At 34.8% G+C, this 16,805-nt stretch overlaps 1 protein-coding gene across 3 annotated transcripts in view; it reads right to left on the bottom strand.

Moving 5' to 3' along the window:
* LOC127436196 (MOB kinase activator 2-like) overlaps positions 1-16,805 on the bottom strand; it is a 72,689-nt gene that overhangs the window by 43,210 nt on the left and 12,674 nt on the right. The window contains exon 1 of one of the 3 annotated variants that reach the window (XM_051690209.1): positions 3,064-3,230. The exons of the other annotated variants lie outside the window; for them this stretch is intronic. Within the exon in view, the coding sequence (XP_051546169.1) occupies positions 3,064-3,101 (38 nt within the window). The 5' untranslated portion in view covers positions 3,102-3,230. Of the gene's footprint in view, positions 1-3,063; positions 3,231-16,805 lie in introns of those variants that run through there. 3 annotated transcript variants of the gene reach the window in all.

Genomic DNA, 16,805 nt, shown 5'->3' with positions numbered 1-16,805 from the left:
AAATATTGATCTGTTTCTCACCCAAAGCGATAATATCACTTTAGAAGACATTAATTTAACCACTGGAGTCGTATGGATTACTTTTACTAGACTGTCTGTGCTTTTTGGAGCTTTAAAGTCTTGATCACCATCCACTTGCATTGTATGAAAAAATCTTTGTTAGTGTTCAGCAGAAGAAAGAAAGTCACACATCTGGGAAGGCATAGGGTGAGTAAATAATGAGAGATTTAATTTTTGGGTGAACTATCCCTTTAACAGAAACTTGGGCCATCACAAATAAATTTCTCAGGACCTTAATAAAGGTAATATCTGTCAGGTAGTAGGGATTATTTTCCACTTGGTATTCCCAAAAACATAAAAATCACTAACAGAAGCTTTTATTTAATCATGTGATGTAGGACTGATGCACTTAACACGGAAGACAAAACTGTCTCTGGTGAATTGTATTAAAAGAAAACCCTTTTGATAAGAGAGCGTTAATGCAGGCTAGCAAACAATTCAAAACATTATCTTGTTCCTATTAAAACACAATTCATAATCCGAATTCTTTGTGCAACAAAAGCTTGCCTAGATCACCCTCTTCAAGCAGTTTCTCTTTTGTTTGTCTGTATACATGTAAATATGCATACCGATTATCAATTGCCAAACCACAGACACAGATTATGTCACCCACTGTGTCAATCTAAAGCTAATGAGAGGAGCAGGACCTCAAGCCTTTGCCTTAAATCGGAGTTCTCCATGAATAACAAAGAGGTGATCTTCTCCCAGACTGGATGATGTTATCCCTTGCAACACAAAGGGCGAATTCCAATCGAAAGTGATCTTCCCTATGCCCTACTCACTACAAAGGACAAAGCTCTTAATGTGGGCTCTCTAAAGAGAGTTTGGCATTACAGTTTGAACGTACCCTTCACTAAATGTCTTGTAAAAGGGCCCTTTGTGAAAAAAATAAGCTTTCTTAGTTTTGTTTGGAACGACTCTTCGAGTGGCGTTCCCTGCCCGAAGTGCCTTTCAAGGGCGTAAAAATGTGTTTGGAAAATGCCCAAAGTGATTACGGAGCACCAGCTCTACTACAGCGGCTGTGCTGCGATAAGAGCCTTCCCTTTGTGATGAGAAATCTGTATAAAGTGAGTACAACTAATTTCTTCCATTGCACCAATACTGGCTTTTAAAGACAGGAAGCAGACTGGTATCATTTGGTGGAAACAGTAGAGGAAAACTGATCAGTGGACTGTACATAACCTTGCATGATCTAAAAGTATTGTGTGCAAGGGATTTAGAAATAAAAGAATGCTTAAAAAGCTAAATTTTATTTCAAGAAGGAAAAATAGATAGGAGTAAGCAACTTTATTTTCCTTTTAAACTGAAGGGGAAATGCTGAATAATGGTGAGGCTATGAATGGACTGGTCAAAGCCCAAATGCTCAACTAATTGAAACCAATGAATAATTCCGGAGAGGCAGCAGGAACTGATTATATATATATATATATATATATATATATATATATATATATATATATATATATATACACACATACACCGATCAGCCACAGCATTAAAACCACCTGTCTAATATTGTGTAGGTCCCCCTCGTTATGCCAAAACAGTGCCAACCTGCTGAGATGCTATTCTTCTCACCACAATTGTACAGAGCCGTTATCTGAATTATCGCAGACTTTGTCAGTTCAAACAAGTCTGGCCATTCTCTGTTGACCTCTCTCATCAACAAGACGTTTCCGGGTCCTGGGTAGCTCAGCGAGTAAAAATTGCTGACTACCACCCCTGGAGTCACAAGTTTGAATCCAGGGCATGCTGAGTGACTCTAGCCAGGTCTCCTAAGCAAATAAATTGGCCTGATTGCTAGGGTGGGTAGAGTCACACAGGGTAACCTCCTCATGGTTGCTATAATGTGGTTCCCTCTCTCGGTGGGGCATGTGATGAGTTGTGCGTGGATGCCTTGAGAATAGAATAGCATGAAGCCTCCACGATAATGTGCTCAACAAGCCACGTGATAAGATGTGTGGATTGACTGTCTCAGACGTGGAGGCAACTAAGATTTGTCCTCCACCACCCTACCATTCTGAGTAAATTCTAGAGACTGTTGTGCATGAAAATCCCAGGAGATCAGCAGTTACAGAAATACTCAGACCAGCCCATCTGGCACCAACAATCATGCCACGTCTAAATCACTGAGACCACATTTTTCACCATTCTGAAGCTCCTGACCCATATCTGAATGATTTTATGCACTGCACTGCTGCCACACAATTGGCTGATTATATAATCGCATGGAAGATTGATGGGCTGGTTTGAGTATTTCTGTAACTGCTGATCTCCTGGGATTTTCACACACAACAGTCTCTAGAATTTACTCTGAATGGTGCCAAAAACAAACGGATGGAAACACCTTGTTGATGAGAGAGGTCAACAGAGAATGGCCAGACTGGTTCAAACTGACAAAATCTATGGTAACTCAGATAACTGCTCTGCACAATTGTGGTGAGAACAATAGCATCTCAGAGAAACCCCCTCCCTCCTACAAACAAGATTTACAGGTTTACAGCCTTATACTCCCAAGACAACATAAACATTTTTTGAGTTTCAGGGTTCGTTAGGAGAAAACGTGAACATTTAACAAAGTTAATAAACTTATAAAAAATAAATAAAAATCTAAAATCAGTTCGCATGTGACTGTAAGGGTGAGTTTATCAGTAAACCTGACTAAAATATTATTATTATTTTCAATCATACCCAATTTAAACGCTTTTATCGGAGTCTGTCATGTAGTGAAAACGCTTAGTGATTTGAACGTCCTGGGTGACCTTACGGAAACGCGCGGTGTGTTGAAAACACATGTGGCTTTAGCGGAATGGAACGTAACAATGGAAGCGGAACGCTAATGTTACAAACGAGGCTCTGGCGTTACAAAGTACAATTTCATGCGTTTAAAAAAATAAACAAATAAGTCATTCAAAGTTTTCCCAGGAAAAAATGGTATATGTAATAGGAATCGCATATGAACCTACAAGATTCTGATGTATAGTCGGTATTTTAAGTACTTACCTATTTAAATTGTACGAACCGTTCCGTTTGAACCTCATTTTGGATGATACGAATTTGACGATGAAATCCAGAACTGTATCAAATCGGGATGTAAACGACACGAAGTATCTTTTACAGTAAGCTTCTAAAACACAAAGAAAAGAGAGGCATGAATCGGAGACCGCCTCTAATGTCCGTTTGTCTCAGTAGGGCTGGCTTAAAAATCAGACAGGGGGATGAGAAAGAGATGGACAACACTTCATTGTGTGAGTGCGAAGTTATTTATGGCAACGAACGATATATTAAGGGTTGTCTGACCTAAGTTTCTTTTGGCGAAACCAGAGCATGGATGCGGTTGGGTGGCGTGAGAAAATTGCAAACAAAAAAGCGTCTTTCCAGCGTTAGACGAGTAAAAGAGAACCCCGAATCAAATATGTTGGCAATACAACTCTCATAAATGACTACAGATGTGAGTGTGTGTTTGTTTGTTTATTTATTGGTGGGTTTGTGTACGAGACAAAAAAAATCCTGATGAATGGCCACACAATGCCACTTAAGTACTGTAGCTAGTTACAAATCGTACAATCCCAAAAGGGTCCTCCTCAAGACAAGTTTGAGCAGTTTCCCCAAAATACTGTAAATCGGGGAGAGCTAAAAATAGGTATAATGATATACTTTAGGCTACTCTGAACCACGAGACCCCACCCAATACAGCAACAGTGCCTGGTTCCACTTCAAGTGCCAGACTAAAAACTGAACAAGACCAAAAGCGAATGCAAGCTGAAAATGAGTCAATTTTCCATGTCTAAAAAGGATTAAATCATTGAAGTGGGCTTTTTAGTCAATTTATTATACTAAAATAGCATTACTGTTAAAGGAATAGTTCACCCAAAAATGAAAATGTACTCATTTACTCACCCTCATGCCATCCCAGATGTGTATGAGTTTCTTTCTTCTGCTGAACACAAACGAAGATTTTTAGAAGAATATTTCAGCTCTGCAGGTCCATACAATGTAAGTGAATGGTGACCAGAACTTTGAAGCTCCAAAAAGCACACAAATGCGGCATAAAAGTAATCCATACGACTGCAGTGGTTAAATCCATGTCTTCAGAAGTGATATGATAGGTGTGGGCGAGAAATAGGTCAATATTTAAGTCCTTTTCACTATAAATTCTCCTCCCTGTCCAGTAGGTGGCAATATGCATGAACAATGTCAATTGCCCAAAACAAAAGAATGTGAAAGTAAAAGTGGATATTTATAGTAAAAAAATAAATAAATAAATAAAAAGGGGCTTAAATATTGATCTGTTTCTCATCCACACCTATCATTTCGCTTCAAAAGACATGGATTAAACCACTGGAGTTTTATGGATTATTTGATTCTGTCTTTATGTGATGTTTATGCTTTTGGTAACCATTCACTTGCATTGTATGGACCTACAGAGCTCAGATGTTCTTCTAAAAATCTTCGTTTGTGTTCAGCAGAAGAAAGAAACTCATACACATCTGGGATGGCATGATGGTGAGTAAAAGATGAGAGAATTTTCATTTTTGGGTGAACTATCAGTTTAATTAATCAACAAATAAGACTTTTTGAGGAGAATGTGAAAGCAATGACCCTATTCTGTTTATTTATTATTATTATTATTATTATTATTATTATTATTATTATTATTATTTAAGTGTTATAGAAAATAGGAGCCTGAAAATTCTGCTACAGTAGGTAACTGCTTTTGTGTTCCATGGAAACAGATAATGTCATAGGTGTTATTGTGTTTTGGGCAAAATAACAGGGCAATAACCCACTGATTATGGCAGACCTAATGCTCAATATCATTTCAGAAACAGATTTGGCTAACTTTCTCCCAAGGAGTTACAAAACTCAAGTCTCCTATGTGCACCATCCATCACTGGAGTATGAGGTAAATGTTATGTTCAAGAACAAGATGGAAGGCCAAGATCAATACTCAGGGGAAAATAAAGTTAAATATTCCATAGATTGTATCCAACTGCACTCAAGAGGTAAAAAGCTACATTTATATACATTATATATTTATTTTTGTCTATATATTTTATAAATGTATATATACATTTTTCAAAAAACTTATTCTTAAGGTCTTATAAAACTAAGCAGGACTAGTTCAATATTCAACACATCTGATAAAAAAATTAAAATAAAAAAATTAATAATGTTGGGTGAAACTACTCTGACAAATACATCCTTAAAGCCATGTCAAATGAATTTAAAAAAATAAAAAGGTAATTTATTTTATATAATACATTGTACCGATCATTTAAAAATATTTATAATTTATTTTATAATATAATTTTAGTTTTTATATTAACTTGAAAATGCAATATTAAAATATATTTCATTTATTGTTTAATACATTTACATATTATGGTAAATAAGTAAAATAGGAAATATAAAGTTTTATAATTATATATGTAATTATATTATGTAATTATTATTTAAAAAATATATTTTATATATATTTATATAATAATTGTTTTCATATTCATTTAAAATTCATATTAAAAAGTTATCATGATTATTATTATTAAAGTAATATAATTTATTTGTAGAATATTTTCTTTTGTTTTTATTAATTTTTTAAATAAATATTAAAATGTTCTGATTTATTTTAATAAATGAGAATTAGCACTTATTTTCAAAGCTGTATAATTATATACAGTTGTGGTCAAAAATATTGGCACCCATGGTAAATATGAGCAAAGAAGGCTGAAATATGTCTTTATTGTTCATCCTTCTGATCTTTCATTACAAATATTCACAAAAATCTAACCTTCATTTGAAGTAAACTATATTAAAGTAAAACATAATTTTTTGTTCATATTTTTTTCACAATTATTGGCACCACTAGAAATTCTTATGAGTAAAATATATCTGAAATATATTCCCATTCATATTTGACATTTTTTAGTGCACCTGGGTGACTAGGAACATTAAATTGTTCAGCCATGACTTCTTGTTTCGCAGGGGTATAAATATGAGATAACATACAAAATTCCCTTAGGCTGTCCTAAGGTAGGACACATCCTTTGAAGGCTGCAGTATACCGAGCGTCCACCTTTAAACAAGCCTCGTTTAAACGAGACGGCCTTCCTAGGACAAACGGAAACGGAACATATCATGGGTGCTACGACAGCATGCCACTCTTTAACAAGCGTGAGCACTTTGAGTGAGAAGGGAGCATAGTCCCTTTAGAAGGGAATGCATGAGGTACATTTTAGAAGAGTTATAATGATGTAAAGAGAAAAGAAAATAGATTTTACAGGTGTTCTTTTAGTCTCATACTTTATTTTAATTATATATTAATATAATTATACATATTATATACTCTGCACCCATCTACTAAGGTACTTCAACTTGGGAATTAACATTACTTGCGTTTGAACATCATATTTACGGGCAAATTGGCGTAGTTTTTTTAATTTATTTTTTTGGACATTTCCGTTGAAGCAAAGAATTGTGGGTTGTGAGTGCCCACGAAGGATACACCTCATGCATCCTCCGAATTCCCGTGAAAGAAGGTCTCATTTGAAGGCTGCATTCGAAGTGTCCTACTCGCTTTTCTGAAACGATACAGCCTCGATGACTTATGCGGCTGACAAATGCAACCTCCGGAGGACGCATCCTTCCAAACGAGACATAGCCATTGTCTTCCATCACAATGGGTAAGATTAAAGAATATAGTTCTGATGTGCGGCAAAAGGTTGTTGAGCTTCACAAAATGGGAAGTGGCTATAAGGAAATAGCTAAAGCATTGAACATGACCAATTCCACCATCAGGGCAATAATTAAGAATTTCCAATCAACTGAAGATGTTAAGAATCGGACTGGAAGAGGACAATTGTCTATATTGTCTCCACGCACAGTGAGGAGGATGGTTCAAGTAGCCAAAGAATCTCCAAGGATCACAGCTGGAGAATTACAGAAATTAGTTGGGTCTTGGTCTCTAAAACTACAATCAGATGTTACCTTCATCACAAGTTGTTTGGGAGGGTTTCAAGAAAAAAGCCTGTGCTCTCATCCAACAACAAATTCAAGCGTCTTCAGTTTGCCAGACACTACTGGAACTTCAAATGGAACCGGGTTCTATTGTCAGATGAAACATTAATAGAGCTTTTTGGCAGCAAACACCAGAGATGTGTTTGGCGCACACAGAGAGGTTGCCATATGGAAAAGTACCTCATGCCCATGGTTAAACAAGGTGGTGGATCTTTAACGTTGTGGGGCTGTTTTTATGCCAGATGTCCTGGACATTTTGTTCGGATACATGGCATCATGGACTCTATCAAATACCAACTGATAAAAAATAAAAACCTGACTGCCTCTGCCAGAAAGCTTAAAATGGGACGTGATTGGATCTTCCAGCAGGACAATGATCCAAAACAAACATCAAAATCAACACAAAAATGGTTCACTGACCACAAACTCAAGGTTCTGCCATGGCCATCCCAGTCCCCTGACATAAACCCCATAGAAATCTGTGGGGTGAACTGAAGAGGAGAGTCCACCAGCATGGACCTCTGAATTTGAAGGATCTGTAGAGATTCTGTATGGAGGAATGGTCACAGATCCCTTGCCAGGTGTTCTCCAACCTCATTAGGCATTATAGGAGGAGACTCAGAGCTGTTATCGTGGCAAAGGGAGGTTGCAAAAAGTATTAAATAAAAGGGTGCCAATAATTGTGCCACACATATATTTGACTTGTGTTGTGTCTGCAATTGTTTGATATCCATTAGAGGATAGATTTTTGTGAATATTTTGAATGAAAGATCAAAAGGATAAACAATAAAGACATATTTTCACAGTCTTCTTTGCTCTTTTTTACCAAGGGTGCAAATATTTTTGGCCACAACTGTAATTATTATCTTAAAAAAAGCATAATTTATTTTAATAATATTTCAATTGTTTTAATATTCATATAAAAAGACATTAAAATGTTCTCATAATTATATATTTTATTTATTTTTTATTAATTTAAATAAAATTGATATAATTATTATAATTATTATTTAAAAATATAATTTATTTATAATATTGTCTTTTGTTTTTATATTCATTTAAAGATAAATATTAAAATGTTCTCATTTATTTTTTAATAAATAAGAACTAGTACTTATTTTTAAAGTTTTATCATATATATATATATATATACACTGCCGTTCAAAAGTTTGGGGTCACTTACCCATTCTTTATTATTATATTTTCTTCACATTTTAGAATAATAGTGAAGTCATAAAACTATGGAATAACATAAATGGAATTATGGGAATTATGTTGTGACTAAAAATGTTAAAATGTTATATTTTAGCATCTTCAAAATAGGCACTCTGCTTAGAATTTGCAGAAACGTACTCTTGACATTTTCTCAACCAACTTCTTGAGGTATCACCCTGGGATGCTTTTTAAACAGTATTGAAGGAGTTCCCATCTATGTTGGGCACTTATTGGCTGCTTTTCTTAATTATTCAGTCCAAGTCATCAATTTCAAAAACTTTTTTTTCATTATTTAAACACGTATCATTTATTTTTAGAATATATTTCAATTTGTTTTTATATTCATTTAAAAATATATTAAAATGTAAAAAAATTATATTATTTAAAAATATATAATTATTGAAAATAACAAAAAATATTTTATAATATATTTTATTTTGTTTTTATATGAATTAAAAAATATATATTTAAAATATTCTCATTTTTTATATAAATTAACATATTAAGGTACAATAATTAAATGTACAAAAAAAACTAAAAACTAACAAACTATAAAATTTAACTAGATTTAACAGAACATCAATGTAAGTAAAACTTGTCACAAAAGGGCTAATAGAACTTTGTGGTTTTTTAGAATGGGTTTTTGCAAATAGTGCCAGGAAGCATTGTTCAGGCCTAACATGGACCATGTGGCCAGACTGACGCAAGTGTTTGCTGAAGTATGTCAGACCTCCTGGTTGGAAGTTCTGCCTGTAGGCACACATGCACAATCAAATCAATCAGCACGACCCCGGATGAACCTCAGAGCCCTCTGCTTTTACACAGCACTGCATCTCATAATACCTAATTACAATCAGAAAAATCGGGTATAAAACATTGAATATTGTTCCTATTTGTTAGCTTGCTAACCTAATGAACCTAACAAGATTTGAGGCATAGTCAACAATATGATGAATTATGCCAAACTCTGTTATATCCAGCAATGAAGTCAATGAAACTTCAGACAGTGTAAACTATTTGGCACCTAGAGAAAGTTTATTATGTAACTCACTGAATTTATGCTTGTATAAATAACTGAAGAAAGCCATACTGGTTTTCTTACAAGGTTAAGATGGTAACATCAGTGGGAGGCTGAGAAAATATGACAGCCGCTGTCTTCCACTCACTCCTCTAGAACATTCCACTGATGTCTGCATACTTCAAGATGGACGGCCATTCCTTTTATAGGAATAGTTCACCAAAAAAAGAAAATTCTGTCTTATTTGCTCACCCTCATGTCGTTCCAAACCTCTATTCTGTTATTTTTCCTGTGGAACACAAAAGGAAAATGTTGAAGAATCTTCATGCTGCTCTTTCCCTATAACAGCTCATATTGTCTCATAGTCTGTCAAGCTCCAAAAAGGACAGCTCCATACATCTTCTGAAGTTTTATGCCAATTGCCATTCTTCTGCTTTATTTCTTCTTAAGCAGAACATGGTTATTGTTGAAGAGATACCCTGCTGCCATCTAGAGTACAAATTAGGGAATAACATTTTACAGTATATGAGGATACAATAAAGTAAAACAAAACTTTATTATTATTATTATTATGTTTTACATTCACACTTGATGAAATACAAAAAGCGAGCTGGACTCAAACTCGTCAGTATGAAAACGGCTCAGTGGATTGAAGCATTTGCACTACCCACTAAATCCAACAAAAATAGCATTTTTGTGCTGTTTTCAATTATTTTTAAGCGTTTTAATTATAATATATTATTATTATTATTATTTAAAACATTAAAAAATATATATTTAAACTGTTTTAATATTCATTAAAAATAAATATTACAATATTCTCATAATTATCATATATATATATATATATATATATATATATATATATATATAAAATGTAAAAAAGTATGATTTATTTTTATAAAATATTTTAATTTGTTTTTATATTTGTTTAAAAAATAATGTTCTCATTTATATATTAATAAATGAACATATAATCTCAATATACATTATATGAGGCTACAATGAAGTAAAACAAAACTTTTTCATTTTGGCCTTGATGAAATAAAAAAGGTGAGCTGTCAGTATGAAAATGGCTCAGTGAGTCGAAGCATGTGGACTACCTGTCAGATCCAAGAAAAATAGCATTTTTGTGCTGTGTTCTCTATTACTTAAAGTGTATAATATATATAATTATTATTTAAAAAATATATATAATTTTAATAATATATTTGAACTACTTTAATATTCATAATTATTCTATATTTTATTCATTTAAATATTAAATTATTATCATAATCAGATTTATGTTTATAATATTTCAATTTGTTTTATATTTATTTAAAAAATAAATATTAAAATGTTCTCATATATACACACACACACAGTACATCCGGAAAGTATTCACAGCGCTTCACTTTTTCCACATTTTGTTATGTTACAGCCTTATTCCAAAATGGATTAAATTCATTATTTTCCTCAAAATTCTACAAACAATACCCCATGATGACAACGTGAAAGAAGTTTGTTTGAAATCTTTGCAAATTTATAAAAAAAAAAAAAAAAAAGAAAAACACACATGTACATAAGTATTCACAGCCTTTGCTCAGTATTTTGAAGCACCTTTGGCACCAATTACAGCCTCAAGTCTTTTTGAGTATGATGCTACAAGCTTGGCACACCTATTTTGGGGCAGTTTCTCCCATTCTTCTTTGCAGGACCTCTCAAGCTCCATCAGGTTGGATGGGGAGCGTCGGTGCACAGCCATTTTCAGATCTCTCCAGAGATGTTCAATCGGGTTCAAGTCTGGGCTCTGGCTGGGCCACTCAAGGACATTCACAGAATTGTCCCGTAGCCACTCCTTTGTTATCTTGGCTGTGTGCTTAAGGTCGTTGTCCTGTTGGAAGATGAACCTTCACCCCAGTCTGAGGTCCAGAGCGCTCTGGAGCAGGTTTTCATCAAGGATGTCTCTGTACATTGCTGCATTCATCTTTCCCTCGATCCTGACTAGTCTCCCAGTTCCTGCTGCTGAAAAACATCCCCACAGCATGATGCTGCCACCACCATGCTTCACTGTAGGGATGGTATTGGCCAGGTGATGAGCGGTGCCTGGTTTCCTCCAGACATGACACTTGCCATTCAGGCCAAAGAGTTCAATCTTTGTTTCTCATGGTCTGGGAGTCCTTCAGGTGCCTTTTGGCAAACTCCAGGCGGGCTGTCATGTGCCTTTTACTGAGGAGTGGCTTCCGTCTGGCCACTCTACCATACAGGCCTGATTGGTGGAGTGCTGCAGAGATGGTTGTTCTTCTGGAAGGTTCTCCTCTCTCCACAGAGAAATGCTGGAGCTCTGTCAGAGTGACCATCGGGTTCTTGGTCACCTCCCTGACTAAGGCCCTTCTCCCCCGATTGCTCAGTTTGGCCAGGCAGCCAGCTCTAGGAAGAGTCCTGGTGGTTCCAAGCTTCTTCCATTTACAGATGATGGAGGCCACTGTGCTCATTGGGACCTTCAATGCTGCAGAAAGTTTTCAATCCTGTCTCGGAGGTCTACAGACAATTCCTTGGACTTCATGGCTTGGTTTGTGCTCTGACATGCACTGTTAACTGTGGGACCTTATATAGACAGGTGTGTGCCTTTCCAAATCATGTCCAATCAACTGAATTTACCACAGGTGGACTCCAGTCAAGTTGTAGAAACATCTCAAGGATGATCAGTGGAAACAGGATGCACCTGAGCTCAATTTTGAGTGTCATAGCAAAGGCTGTGAATACTTATGTACATGTGATTTTTTTTGTTTTTTATTTTTAATAAATTTGCAAAGATTTCAAACAAACTTCTTTCACGTTGTCATTATGGGGTATTGTTTGTAGAATTTTGAGGAAAATAATTAATTTAATCCATTTTGGAATTAGGCTGTAACATAACAAAATGTGGAAAAAGTGAAGCGCTGTGAATACTTTCCGGATGCACTGTATACATATATGTGTGTGTGTGTATATATATATATATATATATATATATATATAAAAAATAATAATTTATTTAATATTTTATTGTTTTTATATTCATTTAAAAAATAACAGTTCTCATTTATTTTTCAATAAATTAACATAACAAAATTATACAGTATATATTATATCATAAATTAACATATAATAAACATTATATAGTAGAGGATACAATGAAGTAAAACAAAACTTTAATTTTTTTATTTATTTTTTCATTTTCGCTTCAGTATGAAAACGGCTCCACTTAGCGGGAAGTATGTGTACTACCCGCTAGATCCAACAAAAATAGCGTTTAACCTGAAAAAAATAAATAAAATAAAATAAAATTCTTAATAAATGAACATTTTTCTGCTGTCATCATTTACTCACCATCATGTTGTTCCAAACCCATATGACTTTCTTCCATGGAACACACAAGGAGATGTTAGGAAGTATTTAAGTCTCAGTCACCATTCACAGATCTGTTTTCCATACAATGAAAGTGAATGGTGACAGCAGTCATTTTGACTATCATTTCTGTTTGTGTACCACAGAAAAAAATAGTAATATGGGTTTGAAACAACATGAAAGTCAGTAAAATGGTGACAGAAGAATGTTAATTTTTTGCTGAACTCCTCCTTTAATACTTTTCTCACCATCTGCATGAATGATTCTGAAACTTTTAATCAGGAAACTGTCTCTGACTCAAGACAGAACTAAGGGGTTTTTGTGGGTACATTCTGTATAACCGTCTTGTTTTATGACAAATTCAACTGAAATCAACAGCATCAAATGCAATCAACTGAATCAACACCCTGATCACTGCATGGTTTTGTGTCTGTTGAAGGGTTCAGTTTCAGAAGGTGAAGAACATCTGACACAAGGAGTTTCACACAGTTCAGAAAGTACAAACTTCAAACATGAGGAATAAAAGTGTGAAATGGTAGAATTTGGCAGGATCTCTCAAAATGTGCTGAAAAATAAAACCCTGACCCTATTAACAGACCAGTGTGATGTTACAAATAACAGGGTTCCCACACGTTTTGACCAATAAATGACCAATAAATATCCATGGCTTTTTCTTGACCTTTTCAGTCATTTGTGATTTCTCAATAAGGATTTTTTTTTTTAAATGATTCAATTCAGATGGAATTGTTAAAGGAATAGTTCACCCAAAAACAATTGTAATTTTTCTTTTAATTTTAAAAAGTAATTTTGTTTTGAACAGCCAGTGACACCCAAGAACCCACACCCAGACGCGAAAGACATTACGTGCTTGTTCAAAGTGTCTTCTGTCTGTTCATATTTCCTTTCAGGTCAGTAACAAAAATAGTTTCACTTTCAAAATGAATGGGAGTGGATATAAGAGGTTGCCATAAAAACTCACTCAAATGTTCATTCAAACTCAGTGTATTTAATTCAGCATTCACATGAGATATGGTAGCATCTGAGGTCATCTAAGGTCTACATGCAACAAACACTGGTTATAAAGTATAAGACAAAAGGCTGCACAGATATACTGCAGCCATTTAAATTACATCCAATAGTACAATAGAATACAAAATCTAGACATTATCCGTCTGTCCATCCATTCATCAATCCACTAAAACATACTAAGTTCAGATGATTCTGATTAAATTCTACCATACATTCTACAATGACTTTGATGAACCTATACAAATGTGTAAAAAGTAAATATATTTCATAAATAATAATAATAATACCATTAATATATTATTTGTTTTAAATAAAATTAATATATAGAAAAAAACAAATAAAAAGTAACAATTTACAATAAGGTTCCATTCGTTAACATTAGTTAACGCATTAGGTATCATGAACAAACAATGAACAATATATTTTTTACAGCATTTATTAATCTTTGTTGAAGAAATAGTTCTCCCAAAAATTAAATTGATCTCATCATTTACTCACCCTCATGCCATCCCAGATGTGTATGACTTTGTTTCTTCTGCAGAACACAAAGATTTTTAGAAGAATATTTCAGCTCTGTAGGTCCTTACAATGCAAGTAAATGGTGACCAAAACATTGAAGCTCCAAAAAGCACATAAAAGCAGCGTTGAAGTAATCCATAAGCCTCCAGTGGTTTAATCCATGTCTTCAGAAGGGATCCAACCGATTTTGAGTGAGAACAGACCGAAATGTAACTCCTTTTTCACTGTACATCTTGCCATTGCAGTCTCTAGGCACAATCATGATTCAAGCTCGATTACACTTCCTAGAGCTTGACGCATGCACAGAGCGCTAGATGGCACTAGGAAGTGACATCGAGCTTGAAATTATGATGGCTAAGGAGACTGCTGATGCCAAGATTTATAGTGAAAAAGGAGTTACATTTTGGTCTGTTCTCACCCAAACACGATTGGATCGCTTCTGAAGACATGGATTAAACCACTGGAATCATGTGGATTACTTTTATGCTGCCTTTATGTGCTTTTTGGAGCTTCAAAGTTTTGGTCACATTCACTTGCATTGTATGGACCTACAGAGCTAAAATACTCTTCTAAAAATCTTTGTTTGTGTTCAGCAGAAGAAAGTCATACACATCTGGGATGGCATGAGGGTGAGTAAATAATGAGAGAATTTTCATTTTTGGGTGTCGTATGTCACACTGTATGACCATTTTAATTTTAAGATCACATTTCTAGATGGAAATGTTTGAGCCAGAATGAAATGTCAGTATAACTAATGCACTACATGAAAACAATATAAATACATATTTCGTAGACATTACTTTTTTATTTATATATGACTTCCTGCACACAAACAAAAGATGCCACATCTTTCATGCAAGTGCTCGGGCACAACTGTTTAATAAGCTGCATTTAATCTACCAGCTGTTCTTTAACCTAATGTGCGTCACTGCTCATGCTGTGATGTTTACAAATGTAATGCAGGGTAAAGACCATGAAAGAGGACACAATAACTGAATCCAGTCTGAAGAGGGCAGATGTGTATTAGGTCAATAAAGCAAAGTACAGGACAGAGGAGGGGACTTGTTACATGTTAGAAAACAATGAACATTCAGTTGTTTTCGCTCTTTTTTGCAGTTTGAGGAAATATTCAATACCCTGACAACTCTGTTGTCCATTAAAATCCCTTTAAGAAACTGTATGTCATTGGTGTGAGCACTTTAGCTTGTGAAAGCTTTTATATCCCTTTTTAGTATTATAAAGATATTTCAACCTTCAAGCTGATGAATAAAACTGATTTTAAAAACTTACAAGGAAAAAAAAAACCTGTCATGGCAAGTAAGCCAAAGTACAGGGTGATGCTTTTAAGATGATGGTACGGAACACCTTGAAAATGGCATAATAGTTTTAATGAGAAAATACTGTTCCTCAGGGCTAAATCAAATTAAAGAAAGGGAGGAACACATGATCTTCCGCCTAATCAGAGTTTATTAGCTAAGAACAGACATTCCACCTCTACTGCCAATAAATGCTTTTTTTGGCTTTAATAAACTGATTCTGGTGTTAAAGAGTCTCTTTGACTCACCATTGCACAAGCTATCTCAAGACACTTTGTGTAGTCATGTTTGCTTTACAGTCCTAATGACTCTATAAACTCTTTACACTGGCTTTTTATGAATCATTTCAGATAAAAAGGTCACAATCACTATAGGTTCAGTTATCAAAAGAATGACAGTCTTGTACTACCAGCTAAATTACTGTATGCCCTGGCCTCAGCGCAGCTGATTCAAGTATTTTAATACTTATTTTCTGCATTATTGCACTATTTAAGCAATTATATGCATAATGTAGCCAAAACACATTTTTAAACAACTCCGAGGTATAAAGTTTCAAAAACTTTGGCTACGTCCACATTAATCCAGATACATTTAAAAATGGCGTTTTCGAAATGCCATCCGTCCACACTGCCATTTTCAAGCGTTTTCCAAAAGTTGCTCGTCCACACTGAAACGTATGAAAACTCTTAAATCCCCAACTGCGCATGCGAAAAATCGCCGTTCCACGTGCGGTATGAAATGCAATTGTCCTTGTGTTGTGTTACCAGACAGCAATTCCGAGTAAACTTCCGTTCGCCTTTGAAGGAATGCATTGTGAAGGTTGCACAAAGGAACATTTACCTTTAAAAACGTTATGAAAAAGAATAGCAGGCACAACAACGCCACTACTTAACATGGGCCGCCATCTTGATTGCTTGGGGTTGAATGGATCACATTACTGCATCACATGACAACAAATACGTCATCGTTTTCAGATACTGTTTTTCCTGTCCACACTACAATGCGAATACAGCATTTTCAAATGTATCCACTTTGGAAAGCTTCATTTTAGTTGTCAAAAATGCACTCAGTGTGGACGGAAGGCCAAAACGTAGCGTAAAAGATGCATTTTCAAATGAAAACGTATTAGTGTGGGCGTGGCCTTTGTCACACACTTAAGAGTGGCACTAGAATGTTTTATATTTAATAGACAAACAGTAAGCTGCATTCGAATCACATACTTTCAGAGAATGTATTGCATTTGATGACGAACATACTTC

The sequence above is a fragment of the Myxocyprinus asiaticus genome, chromosome 46, assembly GCF_019703515.2.
Source record: "Myxocyprinus asiaticus isolate MX2 ecotype Aquarium Trade chromosome 46, UBuf_Myxa_2, whole genome shotgun sequence".
In the NCBI taxonomy this organism is placed as follows: domain Eukaryota; kingdom Metazoa; phylum Chordata; class Actinopteri; order Cypriniformes; family Catostomidae; genus Myxocyprinus; species Myxocyprinus asiaticus.
This window is presented reverse-complemented; position numbering and strand designations above follow the sequence as displayed.